The sequence below is a fragment of the Malus sylvestris genome, chromosome 10 (genome assembly GCF_916048215.2).
Source record: "Malus sylvestris chromosome 10, drMalSylv7.2, whole genome shotgun sequence".
Lineage (NCBI taxonomy): Eukaryota > Viridiplantae > Streptophyta > Magnoliopsida > Rosales > Rosaceae > Malus > Malus sylvestris.
Window position 1 is genome coordinate 26,833,758 of NC_062269.1, and position 17,348 is coordinate 26,851,105.

Consider the following 17,348-nt stretch of genomic DNA (forward strand, 5'->3'; position numbering starts at 1 on the left):
GGGAGAGAGAGAACCGGAGGGGGGGGGGAGAGTCGGAAGTTTTTGTTTTTGATTTGATTTGATTTTTGATTTTTTGATTTTAAATATTAGAGATATTTTAACATCACTTGTAGGCAATGTCTAAAATATCGATATTATCTCGATATTTTCATTTAAATTTTCATGTTTTTGGACTACCGATATTTCCGATATATTTAGACCTTGATAGGAATTCTATGTACTACTAAGTTACTTATGTATTTTACCATGCAATGTATAAAAGTGTAAAATATTGTACTAATTCATTATATATAAATGATTATGGTGTGTTTAAACTTCTTTCATTAATTACTACATATTTTCTACACTCATAATGTTTGCCAGCTCGCTATATAATCAACTTAAATCAGTTAAATTCATCATGCAATGCATTTCGTTCCAATTTTTTGTGATAAACTAATAGATAATGAACTAAATTAACATCTTGCAAAGTTTCAATAAAAATTTCCAAGTTTTTCTTACAATTTTCGTGGTTTTTATTCAATTTTTATCGATATCGATAATATTCCGATATTTCCATAGAAATTTCCATGTTTTTGGACTACCGATATTTCCGATATCATCGATATTTTAGACCATGCTTGTAGGTGAGGTTTCAATAAAAAACAGTAACATTTGAATATGTAAAATTACATTATTGCCCATCATTTTTTTGTGTGATAGAGGACTAAATTATCTTTTCACCCTCTTTTGGTTGACAAAGTGTGTTTCATTAATTAATAGAGATTATTTTTAGAGAATTGTTATTAGCACTAAAAAAATCTCATTCTATACTCCAAACTTTCTATATTATGAAAAAAAAATACATTTATAAAGAGTATAAAATAAGATTTTTAGAGTGCTAATAACACTTCTCTATTTTTATTATAATTATAATTATATAACGAACCGATAAAATCATTAGAAACAATTAATTAATAATATTTCGAATTTTAATAAAAATATTTGTTTGGTTTCTTCTTCCTTTGCTTCTTATGCGGAATCCTTCTCCCTCACAAGGCTTCCCCAGCAATCCAATTTTTCTCTCTTTGACAAGTTTTCTCTCCTCTCAAACGAAAATTTTGTCTATGAAATTTTCCCTCTTAATTTTCCTAGGAAAACTGTTTGTGCATTGTTGATCTGTTTATCCTTCTCGCCTAATTGTTTATCTGGTTGTCTCAATTTATTAGCATCAATTGTAAATTTGTAAGTTCATCCTTCAATTTTTCTATTATTATTTTGTGCAAGGTTATGACTTTTTGGATTGTTTTTTTTTAGCTGTTTGCAAATTGAAATACACTTGAGATTTTCATTTCGGGGCTGTTTGGTTGCTAAGAAAATCAGGAAAAGCAGAAGAAAGAAAATTGAATTCTGGGTTTCTACTCTTTGATGATTTTGTACCAATATATCTAAAAAGGGTTGGATTAGTGAAGTTGATTGTTGGGTTTTAATCAAATAGTACCAAATTATATGGTGATATTTTAAATTTTGTATATGGTGATGTCGTAAAGTTTGAATCTTTTTAGTGTATTTGGATTTGTTTTCTAATTTTAGTATGTAGTTTCATGTTTAGGATTTGAATTGATAGGAGGGGAGGGGATATGGATTGAGTAGATTTGTTATGTTCGAAAATTTCGTTGTTTGATCTTTGAACAAGGTATATAGGATGGGGAAGGCGTCAAAATTTTGACTTGATGTAGAGTTCATTGTAAGATTGAAATAACGAAGGGAATAGGCTTTGATCTTGCAATTCTAACGAACTTAAGATGTTTAACTTGGGAAACCAAAATATTGTATAGTTTTTTATTCGGTTCCGTTTTTCTTTCTGCGTGCTTTGTTTGTGTTGACCAAGAAGGCAAACAGTGATTTGTAGGCTCGTAGCTATTAAAAGACATGATCTTTGTTTGATGTTGAATGGTTGGGTTTGTTAAAGTTGAATTAAACTTCTTTCTTTGCCATCTACTGCAGATCAATTGCCCCAGTTTTTGACATGAGGCTGTAAGTTAGTAGGTGTAAAGAAAATGGATTAACGCTCTTCGGCTGAGTTTAATGCTTGGTCCCTGGAGTTCACGTGGAGGGTTGCAAAATGTTTATAAACTTCTTCCCGATTGTGAACCGCTCCTACAATGACAAGTGGATACTTAAGGAAGCCAAATGCTTGATGCTAGACTTAAGCACTATACAATGCCTACAAACCAGTGACCAAAACTGTGTTGTCAGTGAAGACACCTCTTTTTGGAGGTTGTTTAAATTCCACTGAACGATTGTTTGACTGTATATTGTTCACATTTGAAAATGGAAAGGTTAGTTGCTTTTTAGTGCATTGAATCGTCTAAAATCAAAAGGTTTTCATTTTTTTTATTCTTATAGCTTTTTGTTTATTTGAATTCTTTTTCCAGATATAAAATTTTGGAAGAGCTTGGTGATGGCACTTGTGGTTGTGTATATAAGGCTCGTGATTGGAGAACAAATGAGATTGTATGGTTCTTTTTACTAAAGAAATGATTACTTCTTTTAAGATTTGTTTGATTTTTACCTGTGAATTTATTTGTTTTTGCATTTAACCCTCGTGAACTTTGGTCATATGCTTTTGATTTTATCGATCTTGTGGTTTAAACAAGTATTGAGGGAGAAGACGTAATTAATATTTATTGTTGTCTCTATTATATGAGTGAATTAGTTAGGAGAACAGTGTAGGCATTTATAAAAGGTCGTACCCAGTGCACAAGGCTCCCGCTTTACGCAGGGTTTAGGAGAGGTGAATGTCGGCTAGCCTTACCCCCATTTATGGAGAGGCTGCTCCCAAGTCTCGAACCCGAGACCTACCGCTCACGGGCGAAGGCACTTGCCATCGCACCAAGTGCGACCTCTAACAGTGTAGGCATTTATAAAAAAATAAAATCCTTCCTAGTTTTATCTTACCTTTCTAACCTCAGGTTGCTGTCAAGAAGATGAAGAGGAAGTTCTTTTTCTGGGAGGAATACTGGAGGTTACGAGAGATTAAGGTATGTCCTGTGGTAACTTTAACTGTTCAATATTGTTGTGCCATATGCATAAATATGAGCTTTTACCTTTTGCATATTGCTAAATGAAATAGATAATGTCATCTGGTTGTTTCCATTGATACAAGTCAAATTCTTTTTTCCCAGGTCCTTCGTAAATTATATCATCCAAATATCATAAAGTTAAAGGAGGTTGTCAGGGAAAATAATGAGGTGTTCCTCATTTTTGAATACATGGTGAGAGACCTTCTACCTTCTCATTAATCTGTGATTAATTTTGTTTATTTTATATCTTATATCTCACACAAAATGATATCATGCTCTTAATTTAAAAGTTGATGAACCCCAGTTGGTCAAGTTAATCTCATTATGGAAGATGTTTGTGTTTGATTTCAAAAGTTCATGTTTCCAGAACTATAATTTGTACCAAATAATGAAAGAACAAGGAAGACCCTTTTTGGAGGATGAGATTCGTAGCTTTATGTCTCAACTGCTGCATGGACTTAGTCACCTACATAAAAGTGGATATTTTCACCGAGATCTAAAGCCAGGTAAAACATATTGGCAATATTGTGTTCCCATGCATCTCTGTATATTTGTTTCTTAAGAAATTAATCGAACACGATTGTTTCCCATAAAGAGAATTTGTTGGTGACAAACGACGTTCTTAAAATTGCCGATTTTGGTTTGGCTCGAGAAGCATCATCGATGCCTCCTTACACTGAATATGTTTCCACACGCTGGTGAGTTAGTCATCTTCAATCATTGTATTTTATTTTTTGCATTTCTGAGTGCATGGTTTTGGAGAGGAGGAGGGGGAAGAGGGGGGTGGGGGGGGGGGGTGGGTTAATGTCGAGTTGTGTTATCTTATTGTGTGCTAATGTCTTTGCATGCACTCTAATCTCTTAAATTTTATGGTGCTTGTTTGGCATCCTAGGTATCGAGCACCAGAAGTCTTGTTGCAGTCCAAATTATACACTCCTGCAGTTGGTAAGCATGGTCTTTATTACCTATTCATTGAACTCCTGTTCAGTATGATTGGCAATAGGATGAATTGAACAGCTCCTCGCCCAGAAGTTCTGTAATTTCTGTGTGAAAAAGTTTTAATTGAGGGCCATTCTGGTGTTGTGTATCTAATGATTAGGCTGCATGAGATTTTTCTATATCAAGCGTGAGGTTGATTATTCCTTTGCGCTTCTTTGGTGATTAACAAATGAAAACATATGCAGACATGTGGGCAGCTGGTGCAATCCTAGCTGAGCTTTTCACTTTATCCCCAATTTTCCCTGGTGAAAGGTGGTTATTCTATTCGATATTTATTGTTTTTGGTCATGGTGAGAAAAATGTGAGTAAAAACGATTCATTAGAAGTTACCTCTAAGTCCATTTATTTCTACCTGTTGTGATGTACTTAAAAAATAAGTGCATTATAGATGTGTGCTAAGTTTTTCATTTTTAGTAACCCTAATATGTTGAAGAACTTCTTCTGTACATCTTACAAAATTAGTTTCTTCAATGGCCAGTGAGATAGACCAATTCTTCAAGATCTGCTGTGTGCTTGGTACTCCAGACTTGACTGTCTTTCCTGAAGGGACAAATGCCTCTCGATTGTATAGCTTTATCAATTATGAGAAGGTAAGCTTTTGCATAGATTTGTTACTATCAATTCATATTGCTCGGCTTTCACTCACCATATTATATTTTTAATAGATCTTGCCTGCAAACCTCTCCGATATCATTCCAAATGCAAGCCCAGAAGCTATTGATTTGATCTCGGTGAGAATTTTTATACAGTTTTCGCCCATCATTAATTACTATAAATATCTGTTTAATGCTTTATTAACTTGCATTCTTGACTCTTTGCAGCAACTATGTTCATGGGATCCATCAAGGAGGCCAACTGCAGATGAATCATTACAACATCCTTTTTTCCAGGTAATATGTGTTCTCAAGTTTTCTTCTCTTCTACGCTGTTCTATGTTATAAACGTGATCAACTTACTAATAGGTGGGCTGGATTCCTCATTCACTCCCTGATTCACTTGACCTGAAGCTGAGTAACATGGGTAAGGTTTCCCTTTCCCCTTTCTTTCTTGCGTACCTACCTCCCTTATTCATGCCCAATAATAATATTTTTCATTTTATTATCTTTTTCAATGTATCTGTTTTTTTCTCTGCCTTATTCACAGGGGCAAACCCAACACTTGAGTTGAAACTATCTGACTTTGGTGCTGAACCTGAGGACTGCTTTCTTGGCTTGACGTTAGCTGTGAAGCCTAGCGTTCCAGACTTCGGTAATTATCATTGTCCCTGTGGTCTCAGTATTTAAGGCATGGATTGGGATGGAAACAGGAAATTTAAAACAAATTATTGCCAAAAAGGTTTTTGGTTTTATTGCAATGTGTGCTTTGCATGCTAGCTTCTGTTTTAGCTTTTTCTCATCCAGTTAGGTTCAGGGTGGCCCAGAACGGTGCTTTGCATGCTAGCTTCTGTTTTAGCTTTTCTCATCCAGTTAGGTTCAGGGTGGCCCAGAACAGTGCTTTGCATGCTAGCTTCTGTTTTAGCTTTTCTCATCCGGTTAGGTTCAGGGTAACCCAGAACGGTGCTTTGCATGCTAGCTTCTGTTTTAGCTTTTCTCATCCAGTTAGGTTCAGGGTAACCCAGAATGGTGGAACCTACTTTATTTCATCCTCTGGACATTATCTTCTGGTAGCACATGATTCGCTTCATTTACATAGCACATTCTTTTGTCTCCCATGCTGCCATGCATCATTATTTAGATTTCATGATATGGAATTTCAAGTTTAAAATCATTTGTGTTTGACTGGAGATGATTCCATTCTTCTCCTCTTTATTTCATAATTAGAGTATTCTTTATATATCTTTTTGGAGGGCTATACTCATCTTACTATGCAATTGTTCCCTGCAGATGTGGGCCACGATGCACCTCATCATATGAAAGAGGTGAGTGCACGGACTTCTTTCACCGATACTTTTGTGGCTTCTCATAGCATTAGAACCCAAATGCTAGATATTTTACTGTTGTTTTGAATTATGTTAATTTCATTTTTCAGGATGCATTATTTTGCTCGGGTTTGGAAGATTGTTCTGGACGATCTGGTAATTATTTGGATCTTTCTCTAATATCATCGTTTCAGATTAGAAGGCCTACCTTAATCAGGGAGAGAAATGTGGATTAAGACAAGAAAAAACTATTTACCTTCTCTTGTTAGCTTCTCTTTTCTTGAAACTGATGTGCTGTTGCAATTGTTCCCCAGTTTTTTGGTCTCTTATGCCCCCAGATCAAGGTGGAATTTGTGCCCCAGTAGATCCTTCCTTTTCTTTATCATTCAGGTCAGTTCACGTTCCTAAATAGTAATATGTTTAATCTGCTCATCGTATAGACAGTGTATGTGGTGACGGTGGACAAAATTATGTTTCATTTCTGCTTTAATAATTATGGCTGTGGTGACCGTATCTCTCCTATGGGTTTATGATTGTACTTCGACGGACCAAGAAGCTGTGCATGATATATAGTAGTTATCTTGTGGTTGGATTTTGCATGTGCGAGTGCGACTTTTATTCACAGGAACATATTGACTAACATGATATCTGTAATTTCCCACCCCTTTATCGCAGTTCAATTCAACATCCGACAGTCAGAGTTCCACAATCGGCTGGTTACTCCATCCCATCCCTGCAGCCAAACATCTTAGATGGTCGATTTTTGACCGTGTCTCCTCCCTTTCCACAAAGCCATTGCCTCTAAGTGAGATGATTTGATACACTGCTATTGGAACGAATGACGTGTGCTGTAATTTATCACACATGATAATATAGAGTTTTATCGAGCACTGTCATGTAGTCTGTCATTGTACCCTGAACATGTAGAGTGTATTCAGAATTTTCTTACTCTAATTCTTCAATATTGTAAAGCCAATCTTCAATATATTTTCCAAACACTTGCATTCTCCTTCCCGTGTGCTTCTTAGTTGAATTTTTACTCGGGTATATGCGTTTTTCGGTTATCATCTATGCTGATTTTCGTCCCTGGATTATATGACGGTTGACGATTTAGCATCTGAGATCGGATTATGTTGTGATTGTCTTCAATGACAAACTCTTAGCGATCTCACTTGACGCCTTAACTCGTGCATAATTGAAGCTCAAACAATGTTGCAAATCTACTTTTTCCGACTGTTAACAGATGCAACCACACGCCATTTGGTTGACTAAACAAAGTGGCGTTTTTCTTTCACCAACGCGTGAACGAGCGGGCGGGTGACGGGGAGTGGATAGGCAAGGGAAAAACGAGGCAATGGATAGGCTTGGAGTAAACACTGCAAATGGGCGGACACCACGCATCAAGGCATCCTTCGACGCTTGTATTATATATCAATACAGTGACGGAATCAGAATTTTATTTTAGGAATGATCTCAAATCAATGTTAAAAAAATAGATAATAGTTACAAGTGAGTACAATACATGCTTGGAGTTGTGGGCTAATTTAATTTTACAAGGCGCTAAATGCATTTTTTTCATGTTGAAATTAACTAACAATTAACCCTCAATATCAACTCAATGAAAAATGCTAGAGAAAAATGTTTTAGACCATACTTTGGAGACCACATAATGTGACTGTTGATGATTAGATTTCTTCTTTAATGATTTAACTAAGTAGTCCAACTATTAACCGCTATATCATCACGTGGTCTCAACATATGTAGATAGTCTCTCTAGCATCAATCCAAGTTAATATAGAATATATTGGGAATTTTTGGACAAAAAATGAGAATGGATTGAGAATTTGGAGAACAAAATATATGACATTTCAAGAAAGGGAAGAGGAGAAGCTCAAGGCTTATTATTCTTCGGTTGGCAATATAAAAGAATTTTATTTGATAAAACTAAACTAGATTTTAAATTTTAAATCTAATAGTTATTGATTTGTTTATAAAATAAGATGTTAAATTTAGTTTTTGAATGAGTGTTGTTGGGAGTTTCAAATAAAAGGAGAACTCTTGTTTAATTATTTGTGAATAAAATTTAAGAGTTTTGAGTAAACTAAAACAAGTATAATACAAAATAAAATAAAAATTATAATACTAAATATTTAGAAAGCCTTAAAATGTGAGGGTAGGCCTTATAGTGCCTCCGCCCTTGCACCAATGCATAGTATTACGTTGTTATCAACTTGAATTCTTCGGTGCACGTTTAACCTTTCGGTTTTAATAGCTGAAGTCAATGTATTAGTGCACTTGAAAAGTTTTGCATATAAAAAGAAAAATCTCATCAAAACAATTTCAACACCTCAAATCTGAACTCTAAACTCGAGAGAAGTTGGAAAATGGTTTAGGATGATTATAATATGTATTGACAATGTATTTATTAAAATTATATATAAACTCAAAATCTAAACTCAAACTCGAAAAATTAAGAAATTTTTCAAGGTGTGTAATATAATGATCTGACATGAAATATTATCTTATATTAAGAATCTATGATGCATGTTTATTTATTTTATTTTTTGTTATATTGGAGAAATTAAATCATGTATCCGTTTAATTTCCAATATATGTTTGGAACATTAGAAAAGGAAGGTTTTGTCAACACACAAGATAATATAAACAGGATACACACAACAACGAGCAACCACTTTCAAATAGAGGGGCCCATTATCAGGAAAATTCTGTTTTTATAAACCAAATGGAAGCCCAAACAACCCAAACGAATTGAACCAAACGGTTAACCATTGGTTTGAATTTTTTTTGTTTTCTTCTTTTAAAGTCAAAATCAACTAAATATCTGGCCATGAGTTTGAGATAAAATCAATGCAATTTATAACAAGGTGACGACTTGTTAACATGACACGAAACGATACGAAAAATTATCAGATTTTAAGTTAATTAGTGAACGAATCGGTTGTTATCGGATCACTCGTTAGCCAAATCGTGAAAAATGGAAGGAAATTTGAAGCAAGCCAAACTGTTGCCGAGTCTTTATCAGAGGAGGGGCCAGCCAACAATTGTAAAGCAGACATCAAGGAACCCAGAATTAACGGTTTGAGAGCATCCGAACAAACCAGTGCAGGCTCAACAAAACCATCATCTTCTAGTGTTAAAGTTCAAAGAGAACGGTAGAGCATCTACAAAACAGCCACAAATGTAGGTAAAATCTGCCAAATAAGATGGATTAAATACATGATCAATAAAAAAAAAAGAACTTTAACGAAAAGTTCCCGGTATCGTTCATTTTAACGAAAAAAAATCATATTTTTACACTAAAAAATCAATCATGATACTATTCACTTTACCCTCTATTTTATCCTTATCGTTAAAACTCAAAATTTTCAAACAGTTTTCATTAGTTTTTCTTAAAAAAAAAAAGATTAAATTAAAAAGAAAATGTAAATCAATGGGTGATGCCCGACAGGTGGCAACAGTTTGCGCATCTTCACCTTTTCACGTGGCTGGCGCGTCGTCTTCGTCAACCTGGTTCCTTAACTGTTAATCAATCCTTCCTAAAAGATATTCTGCGAATTTAGTTACTCTCTCTCTCTCTGTCTCTCTCTCTCTGTGTCTGAAGACTGCAACTCCCAGGGAGCTGACATGGGTGGCGATGGCAGAGGTAAATTATCAGCTGATCCATAAGCTAGCTTTCCGACATGTGATTTGGGTGAATGAAGTTAATAACCGACTATTTAATGTAATGGTAAAATTACAGATACAGGGCAAGAAGAAGACTTCTTACTCCACCAAGATTCCTCCCAACTTTCATCACAAATTCTCAGGTACCTCATGTATTCCCATAGTCCCTCTCGGTTTCTTGCTTCCTGTTTGGTTCCCGAGAAACTATGATGAAAAACGCATGATCAAATTTGGTTTTGAACTATAGGACGTGATTCTCGGAACCCATGTTTCAATTTTTTGTTCGTGTTACACGAATTTAATACAATTACTATCGAATTAATTTATATCGGACCGTCGTGATTGTATTAAATACATGTACTGTTTGTGAAAGTTGAACTTTAAAAGTGGTTTATGGTTTTCAATGGAGCAGTGATGGTCTGAGTGTCAAGGATGCTGTGCTGGATCAACAAAATGGGCCGGTTTTTCGAAATTTTGGCGGATTGGGAAGTCAAAATTCTTCTGCTTCTTTGGATTTTGAAGCTGATCAGAGGAGGGAAAATGTTTATAGGAAAATTTTGCAGGGTTATGATGACTTGCGGATTCGAAGCAAAGATTTGGAAGAAGCCAAGAGCAAAATCTTGAGGTATAATATTTGTTTGCACATTGACATATCAGAACTATTCCGGTATCTTTCATAGAATGTTTTGTCCTCGAATTCCCAAGCTATATTCAAGTTATTTGAAATGCCGGGGGGAGAAAAGGTTTTTGTCATTTGTGGTCAGTGTAGTGGAATAATAACTCGTTGAGATCAATTCGAATTTTCAGAAAATTAAGGCATTTCTTTGATATCATTTCAGAATATCTTCTGTGTTGAGGATTTTGTATTGTATACATTGGCTAGATTGGTTATATATGCTTGCTTGAAGTGATTTGGCTTCATGAATTTTACAGCTACCGCCCGGGTGCGTGGATTGATAGGGTAGGTTCTGTGAAGCCGAGGAATTATGATGTGCCAAAGATGACAACGCTTTTATTGGTTGGTCCAAAAGGATCTGGAAAGAGCAGCCTTGTAAATAGAATATCCAAAGTGTTTGAAGATGACGAGTTTGCCTGTGAAAGAGCCCAAGTATCATGTATGGCTTCAGTTTTGAATCATGAAAGACGCTTTTTGTGAATGAACTTGGTTATTTATGTTCCACAGCTTCACCTGTGTTGTTTCATTTGTGCCAGATAATTCATCTGTTGGAGATGGAACTTTTTTCCTCCACGGATACATGATACCAAGATGTTCGAGTTCTTTTTGCCTTTATGATACCCGTAGTTTGTCTGATAATTCACTCGAAAACATGATAATACTGAAGCACTGGATGGAAAATGGTGTTCGTCACGGGGAGCTTGTTATAAGGTCTGAATTTCCAAGTCTGTACAGCACTCTCATTTTGGCTTTACGAATTTGTTTACTTTCCTTCACTTCAATTGAACTCAATTGACTCTCAGGGATTCAGACAGTCAGAGTTTGAGGAGTACGATGATGTACAAAGCTTGTGATGATGGTTATCTGTCCAGTGAGATCAGGAACGTTAATTTTGTCATATTTGTTGTTAATGGCCTCTCAGTTCTGAAATCAATGGAAAGCGATGAAGATGCAGAGACACGATATACCGAAATGATCGCCTCAGCTTTCAACTCTCGATACTTGGCATTTAAAGGTATTTGGATGCTGAGTTTTTATGACTCAATCTTCATTTCAATATTTTGAAGCAAGGGAAGTGTTGGAAACTTGAATTTAAGGTGTCTAGTCACTACGTCTCCATTTTTTCTTCCAGATGATAAACCCCTTCTTGTCGTCACACATGGTGATTTACTTTCACTTGATGAACGTGCTCGTGTTCGTGTCCATTTGGGAGAACTGCTTGGTATTCCTCCTACAACTCAAATTTTTGACATCCCAGGTGACCCTTGAAGTTATCCCCTTCTCCGTTATGGTTTTCATATTAATTAATTTTTACAAAATTAGATGTTTCTCTTTGTGCTAGTAGAAAGCAGTGATCCGGTAACTGAGTTGACAATAGTTGACATGATACGCTATTCGCTTGAGCATGCCGAGAAAAATCTTCCTCGTAGAAGAAAGGTCTGTACTTTTTGCAAACACTGATGTAATTTGTCATCTGTTTGTTATGATTTTCCCCGTATCTTTCCAGTACCTTGTTCGTTTGCTGATTGTGGTTATTACATGCAGGTTGATACTTTGTCACTGTTACAGTGTATGCTCCTGCTAATATTCCTCAGCATCGCCACAAACATATGGTCTATGAATCATCTTCCAGATATTCAGCACGGCCCTTCACCTCAAGCACATATTCAGTATGGCTACTGCCCTTCGCCTCAAGCGCATACTCAGCATGGCTACTGCCCTTCGCCTCAAGCGCATACTCAGCATGGCTACTGCCCTTCGCCTCAAGCACATATTCAGCATTGCCATGGCTCTTCACCCCAAGCACATATTCACGATAACCTTTCACCCCTTTTGCCCCCTTCACCGTCTTCATCCACCTTGCTCCAAGAGCATATTCAGCATGATCCTTCACCCCAAGCACATATTCAGCATTGCCATGGCCCTTCACCCCAAGCACATATTCACGATAATCCTTCACCCCCTTCACTATCTTCATCCACTTTGCTCCAAGAGTATATTCAGCATGATCCTTCGCCTCAAGCACATATTCATCATTGCCATGGCCCTTCACCCCAAGCACATATTCACGATAACCCTTCACCCCTTTCACCCCCTTCACCGCCTTCATCCGCTTTGCTCCAAGAGCATATTCAGCATGATCCTTCGCCCCAAGCACATATCCAGCATAGCCATGGTCCTTCACCCCAAGCACATATTCACGACAACCCTTCACCGATTTCATCCCCTTCACCGCCTTCATCCCCTTTGCTCCAAGAGCATGTTCAGCATGATCCTTCAGCGGAAAAGCATATTTACAATGGCCCTTTGCCGAGAGTAGAACTTCGCAAGATTAAAACGAAACTTCATCAGACCAAAACGAAACTTCATCAGAAGATCAGGATCGAATGGAGTAAAATCCAACACTTGTGGTTAGATGACTAAGTTATTTTGTTTCAATGTCTTATAACTCACTTCTATATAGTATAATCACATTGTTCCCGGTCGGACATATGTATACATGCGCCTGTTAAGTGCTGATGTTTATATGGTTTTGTAATTGGTATATGCACGTTCAATCTATTTCGCTTCAAGCGAACGCCTTCGTTGGTAATGTTGTTCATTCTCTGCATTTGGTCCGTGCAAACCCTGTTTCGAGTTTTGAATACGACAGTGTGTTGGGTTTTACGGCTCAAAATTAGGATGATGCAAAAATTAGGTTTGCGTTACCTATTTGGTTTTGGTGTCCTATTTGGATTTGGATTTTAACTTCTTAGTTAGTTTCCTTGGTGGAGAGATTTTGTTAATTACCTATTTGTTTAGGATTTGTATTTACTTCCTATTAGGATTCTTATTGTAACCTAAGTCCTATGCACTATAAATAGGACCTTAGGGTTAGTGTATTTAGTTTGGCTCCTTCGTGTGGCAATTTGGTGAGAGTCAATTTGTGAGTTTGTGAGTTAGAGAGCAATTTGGGAGAATCTTCTCCGTTAGTTTTGGGTTCTTTGCTCGTTTGGTTTAGGGTTTGTAATTTGTGAGATTTGGGTTGTGAGAGTTTAAACACTCTTTTGTAATCTCCATTTGTTTAGTGAAATTCTTCGCTGTGCTTTGGTCGTGGACGTAGGCATTACGCCGAACCACGTAAATCCCTTGTGTTAGTTTGAGATTGTTTGTTTTAGCTTTGACCTACGACGTTGATATTGGTACTTTTTTAGAATTCGCTTTCGTTTACCCATAAAAGTACAACACAGTGAACAAGGGTTACTCAAAGTTCTATTTACGCGTATTTTCCGAAGATCTTCAAATACTTCAAAATACATTTGCTCGAGTAGTAGTATGGTTTTCCTGTTGCTTGGCGAACACATAGAATCGATCTGAAAAAACTGTCCAACGCATTATTCGTTTTCAGTATTTCTTCCTTGGTATTCCAGAAAAGGAACAAAGAAAAAGCACTAAAAGGTCGTACCCAGTGCACAAGGCTCCCGCTTTATGCAGGGTCTGGGAGAGGTGAATGTCGGCTAGCCTTACCCCCATTTATGAAGAGGCTGCTCCCAAGTCTCGAACCGAGACCTACCGCACAAAGAAAAAGCACTGAGAGAATAAAATCGTTGAAACAAAGACAGGCTTGGAATCTTGCAAGGGCTTATGCTACAGATAGTAGAAGATAAACGACCAAAACTTTGGAGTCATCTAATGAATTCCGACAACACGAAAAATGGGCAAGACTGCCGAGATTGCTTGATCTTTCGACTTATCACGGTCAAGCTGGGGTACAATGGCTAAACCGAACGCCTTGCAAAGAAATCGCTCGAGAAAAATGGATATCTTAATAAAATATGTTGATGAACTAGGATCATCGTCCTGAAACGGCAGTGTTTGGAATGCTCTGCATAAACTTGGCTCTTGCAGCGGGGTCAGTTGAAAATCGACCCAGTACAGCAATTGTTGCTGTACTACTTCCGAACTTCTCGATCCCTCTAGAGATCATACAGGTGTGGCTAGCCTCCACAACCACAATCACATCTCCACCTAACAGTGGTGATACTGTCTCTGCTATCTGTCGCGTGAGTCTTTCTTGTACTTGGAGCTTGAAACCGTAAAAACACACAATCGATTGTAAAAGAGATTTTCCGATGGGATTGGATCCTTCTGTGCACATATATCCTATATGCACAACACCATAGAAAGGAAGTAGATGATGCTCACACTGAGACCAGAATGACAAGTTCAGCTCGGAATGGATATGCTTTTCCTTGAAGCTATCTCCATTACCAGAAACGAAGCCATTCAACTTCATATCAAAGTTACTATTTTGGAAGCTCATCAACCACTTCACAAAACGAGCAGGTGTTCCCAGAAGCTCCTTCCTTAAAGGGTCTTCACCCAACGACCTAAGGATTGAAGCTACTGCAGTGACCATTCCCGGATTGATAGATTCCATCTCGGAGGTAGCAATTGCACCTGCAGAAGAACGAGATGGACACCAATGGTGATCGCTTGTGTCTCTCATGCGAGTTTTCTCCACATTTATGCCTCTGAATCTCAGCAGACTCCAAAAGTCAGCCCAAAGATTGGCATTTTCATTTTCAAAGACTCCTGAACCTGAGCTGACCAGTAATTCTACCCATCCTTGGTGGTTCGAGTCAAGGAAAACAGATTCCAGATTTGGGAAATGGACGTGCAAACATTGGAGTACGACTGCAACACCTGCTGCTTTGATTCCATGCTGTAAAGCTGAACACACTTCATCTGCTAGACGCTGGGGATCTTGGAGACGTTTTGCAAACACATCAGCTACTCGAGAGAGCTTGCTTAAGCCTACAACCAGTTGACCAGAAGGGACATAACCCACATGGCATCTAACCTGGAAGGGTAGCATACAAGATTCACAGTATGAGAAGAGGTCAAGATCTCGAACGACTACAAGTCCACCAGCTCCCCCAGCATGACCAACTGCATTGTCCAGGCCAGCTTCAGGAAATAAAGCACCTTGCACAATGTCCTTAACCTTTTGTCTGTAACCTGGAAAATAATTAAAGTTTCCAAATCAGTGCTTGGGATAGCTTCTCTTTTAGGCGAATATTTTAAAAGAAATTAGCACCACCAATATCATCCATGTCATATTAAAAGTAGGTGAGTGAATCAGGAAACATGCTTCATGCTGCATAAAGAATCAATTCCGCAACGGAAATTGGGAAAAACTTCTGAACTTGGAGATAATGCGCGCGCGCACACACACACACATATATGCCAACGAAGAACCTAGCCTCGTAAAATAGTTGGGGCACAATTCCTCGCCCCTAGCAACCTAGAAACAGAAGCCATTCTAGATGATTTTGGTAGCCATAATGAATAAACTTAGACTTACGCGTTTACTTACAGAAAAAGGGGCGATTAAAAGGGGATTTGCACACTGTGAGCATTCCAAAAGAAAAGTAAGTTTTTCAAGTTCCAAAAGAAAATGAAAATCGTGTACGGGAAATTATGCATACAGTTGCAATCCTGAAATCTGAGGTCAATAAGTTGCAGAGGCCGGCTGTGAGCAGGAAGCATTTTGTATCATTGCTAACAATTTCCATATGGAGTCCATGATACTAGGAACACAACTAGTTTGGCACTAACATGGAGATTCCGAATTATGAAACAATGACTATTCAATTGTTGACTACTAAGTCCAAATACTACCAACCAAAACAAACTACCCAAAAGCCTCAACAATTCAAAGGTACTACAAGAATTAAAGAAAATGCTGCCAAATGGCCCACATAACACAACAAAATCAGCAGACGCAAGATGGGGAAAAAACTTAGCGTGCAAATACCAAAATAAAACAAGTGAACAAAGTTAAGAAAATTCAAATTCAAACCTCCCCCTCTGCAAATTAGAATAGTTTAAAATATCGCCTTGTCAAACAAAACAGAGTAAAGAAAGTAATTACCCCTTGTTCCTTCTCGGAGGGCTTTCGCAACGCGAAAAGGCGTCTTCTTCAAACCTTCTCTGTTAACATCCTCCCCCAGGCCCTGCATGAGAACTTTAACAGCATCCTCAATAGCTATGGTTTCGGGTTCTTCCTCGAAACTCAGCTCAATGCAACCCAGCTTCACTCCGTTCTCAAGCTCCGAGCAGAAATGCCCTTCATCCAAAGCGCCCATGGACAGACCTCCAATTCCAAAAACAGCACCGACCCAGATCCCGAATCAGGACTCCAAATCCCCGCAACACACAGCGAAATCAATCGAAATCAAAGGTGCCCAGATGAAGAAGAAAAAAAAAACCTAATCTTTTAAAAAAGCAGTGACGAATCAATAAAATACTCAAAACCAGAGCTACCCAGATGGACCAAAGAGAAAAACCAATAATCCGGAGGCACCCAGATGAAAGAATTAACAAAAATTCAAACCATTGAGTTCAGAAACAAAGAGAAGCAGAAAAACAGAGAGGAGTGGAGGTATAAGGGGAGGAGGCTAAACGCTTAAGGGGATGGGAGAAGGATACGTAGGGCTGGGTTTGATGTTGGAATGTGTGGATCTTCGTCTTTGAGGGATTTGGAAATCTCTCATCAGACTGTGGGACCCGACCCAATTGCCTAACGAGGGAGAGGAGATAGAGGGGCTGCGATTGGGGTTTGGGGGCTCTCTGGAGGACCTGGGTCGGTTCGTTGTGTCTGCTGACTCTGCTCTGTTCTTTTCTGTCAATGCATGCATTTATCTATATATTCATTTTATATATAGGCCATACAGAGAGTGGCGTGTGATTACAACATTTGACGCTCATACAACTCAGAACCCCAAAAGCAAAAGAAATGAGATATGCTACTACAAATCCGGATTTTCGTCGGATATTTTTGTGAAGATTTCAAATATTCGAATCGTATTTGTTCATTATATATCGTGCAGTCAGAAATTATTTTAAATATTTTTATTTAAAATTAAACACAAACAATACTTGATAAAAACTGACCACATAATATATAATGAACGGACACGATTTACAAATCTCCATGACCCTTATCAAAAGAATCGGGAGA

General features: G+C 37.6%; 3 protein-coding genes and 1 long non-coding RNA gene across 6 annotated transcripts; 3 read left to right on the plus strand and 1 right to left on the minus strand.

Annotated features, from left to right (window-relative positions):
• The first annotated feature begins 972 nt into the window (after window positions 1–972).
• On the plus strand, window positions 973–6,991 carry LOC126585637 (serine/threonine-protein kinase MHK-like). Of its 2 annotated transcripts, none has more exons than XM_050250106.1 (18): window positions 973–1,224; window positions 1,987–2,321; window positions 2,418–2,496; window positions 2,955–3,023; window positions 3,168–3,257; window positions 3,433–3,571; window positions 3,661–3,763; window positions 3,958–4,010; window positions 4,250–4,316; window positions 4,543–4,654; window positions 4,730–4,795; window positions 4,886–4,954; window positions 5,072–5,084; window positions 5,208–5,312; window positions 5,948–5,982; window positions 6,093–6,138; window positions 6,297–6,372; window positions 6,658–6,991. In XM_050250106.1, the coding sequence occupies exons 2-18, from the start codon at window positions 2,314–2,316 to the stop codon at window positions 6,785–6,787; spliced, it is 1,260 nt and encodes a 419-aa protein (XP_050106063.1). In that variant the 5' UTR covers window positions 973–1,224; window positions 1,987–2,313; the 3' UTR covers window positions 6,788–6,991. The 2 variants fall into 2 exon arrangements, with proteins under 2 accessions (XP_050106063.1, XP_050106062.1); XM_050250105.1 differs by having other exon boundaries at window positions 975–1,224; window positions 5,027–5,084.
• A 2,486-nt stretch (window positions 6,992–9,477) lies between these two features.
• LOC126585631 (uncharacterized) lies at window positions 9,478–12,935 on the plus strand. 2 transcript variants are annotated; one of them, XM_050250097.1, is made up of 9 exons: window positions 9,478–9,646; window positions 9,743–9,809; window positions 10,079–10,291; window positions 10,600–10,781; window positions 10,879–11,053; window positions 11,146–11,357; window positions 11,475–11,600; window positions 11,685–11,779; window positions 11,888–12,935. In XM_050250097.1, exons 1-9 carry the CDS (start codon window positions 9,628–9,630, stop codon window positions 12,764–12,766), a joined length of 1,968 nt encoding a protein of 655 aa, XP_050106054.1. In that variant the 5' UTR covers window positions 9,478–9,627; the 3' UTR covers window positions 12,767–12,935. The 2 variants fall into 2 exon arrangements, with proteins under 2 accessions (XP_050106054.1, XP_050106055.1); XM_050250098.1 differs by having other exon boundaries at window positions 11,688–11,779.
• Window positions 12,936–13,644: 709 nt separating this feature from the next.
• LOC126585652 (uncharacterized) lies at window positions 13,645–14,125 on the plus strand. The gene is made up of 2 exons (XR_007610613.1): window positions 13,645–13,780; window positions 13,920–14,125. It is a non-coding gene; the product is annotated as an uncharacterized LOC126585652 (long non-coding RNA).
• On the minus strand, window positions 13,914–17,029 carry LOC126585636 (GTP cyclohydrolase 1). The gene is made up of 2 exons (XM_050250104.1): window positions 16,260–17,029; window positions 13,914–15,343 (listed from the first exon to the last, which is right to left on the minus strand). Exons 1-2 carry the CDS (start codon window positions 16,471–16,473, stop codon window positions 14,175–14,177), a joined length of 1,383 nt encoding a protein of 460 aa, XP_050106061.1. The 5' UTR covers window positions 16,474–17,029; the 3' UTR covers window positions 13,914–14,174.
• Between the last annotated feature and the right edge of the window lie 319 nt (window positions 17,030–17,348).

Excerpts from the sequence above, each read along its gene's own strand:
- LOC126585637 (XM_050250105.1), top strand. Across the intron at positions 2,497-2,954 it reads ATTGGAGAACAAATGAGATT|GTTGCTGTCAAGAAGATGAA; the intron begins GTATGGTTCTTT and ends TTCTAACCTCAG. Across the intron at positions 3,572-3,660 it reads TCACCGAGATCTAAAGCCAG|AGAATTTGTTGGTGACAAAC; the intron begins GTAAAACATATT and ends TTTCCCATAAAG.
- LOC126585631 (XM_050250097.1), top strand. Across the intron at positions 10,292-10,599 it reads GCCAAGAGCAAAATCTTGAG|CTACCGCCCGGGTGCGTGGA; the intron begins GTATAATATTTG and ends TGAATTTTACAG. Across the intron at positions 11,054-11,145 it reads CACGGGGAGCTTGTTATAAG|GGATTCAGACAGTCAGAGTT; the intron begins GTCTGAATTTCC and ends ATTGACTCTCAG.
- LOC126585636 (XM_050250104.1), bottom strand. The coding sequence starts at position 16,473 with ATGGGCGCTTTGGATGAAGGGCATTTCTGCTCGGAGCTTGAGAACGGA. Across the intron at positions 15,344-16,259 it reads CCTCCGAGAAGGAACAAGGG|GTTACAGACAAAAGGTTAAG; the intron begins GTAATTACTTTC and ends ATTATTTTCCAG.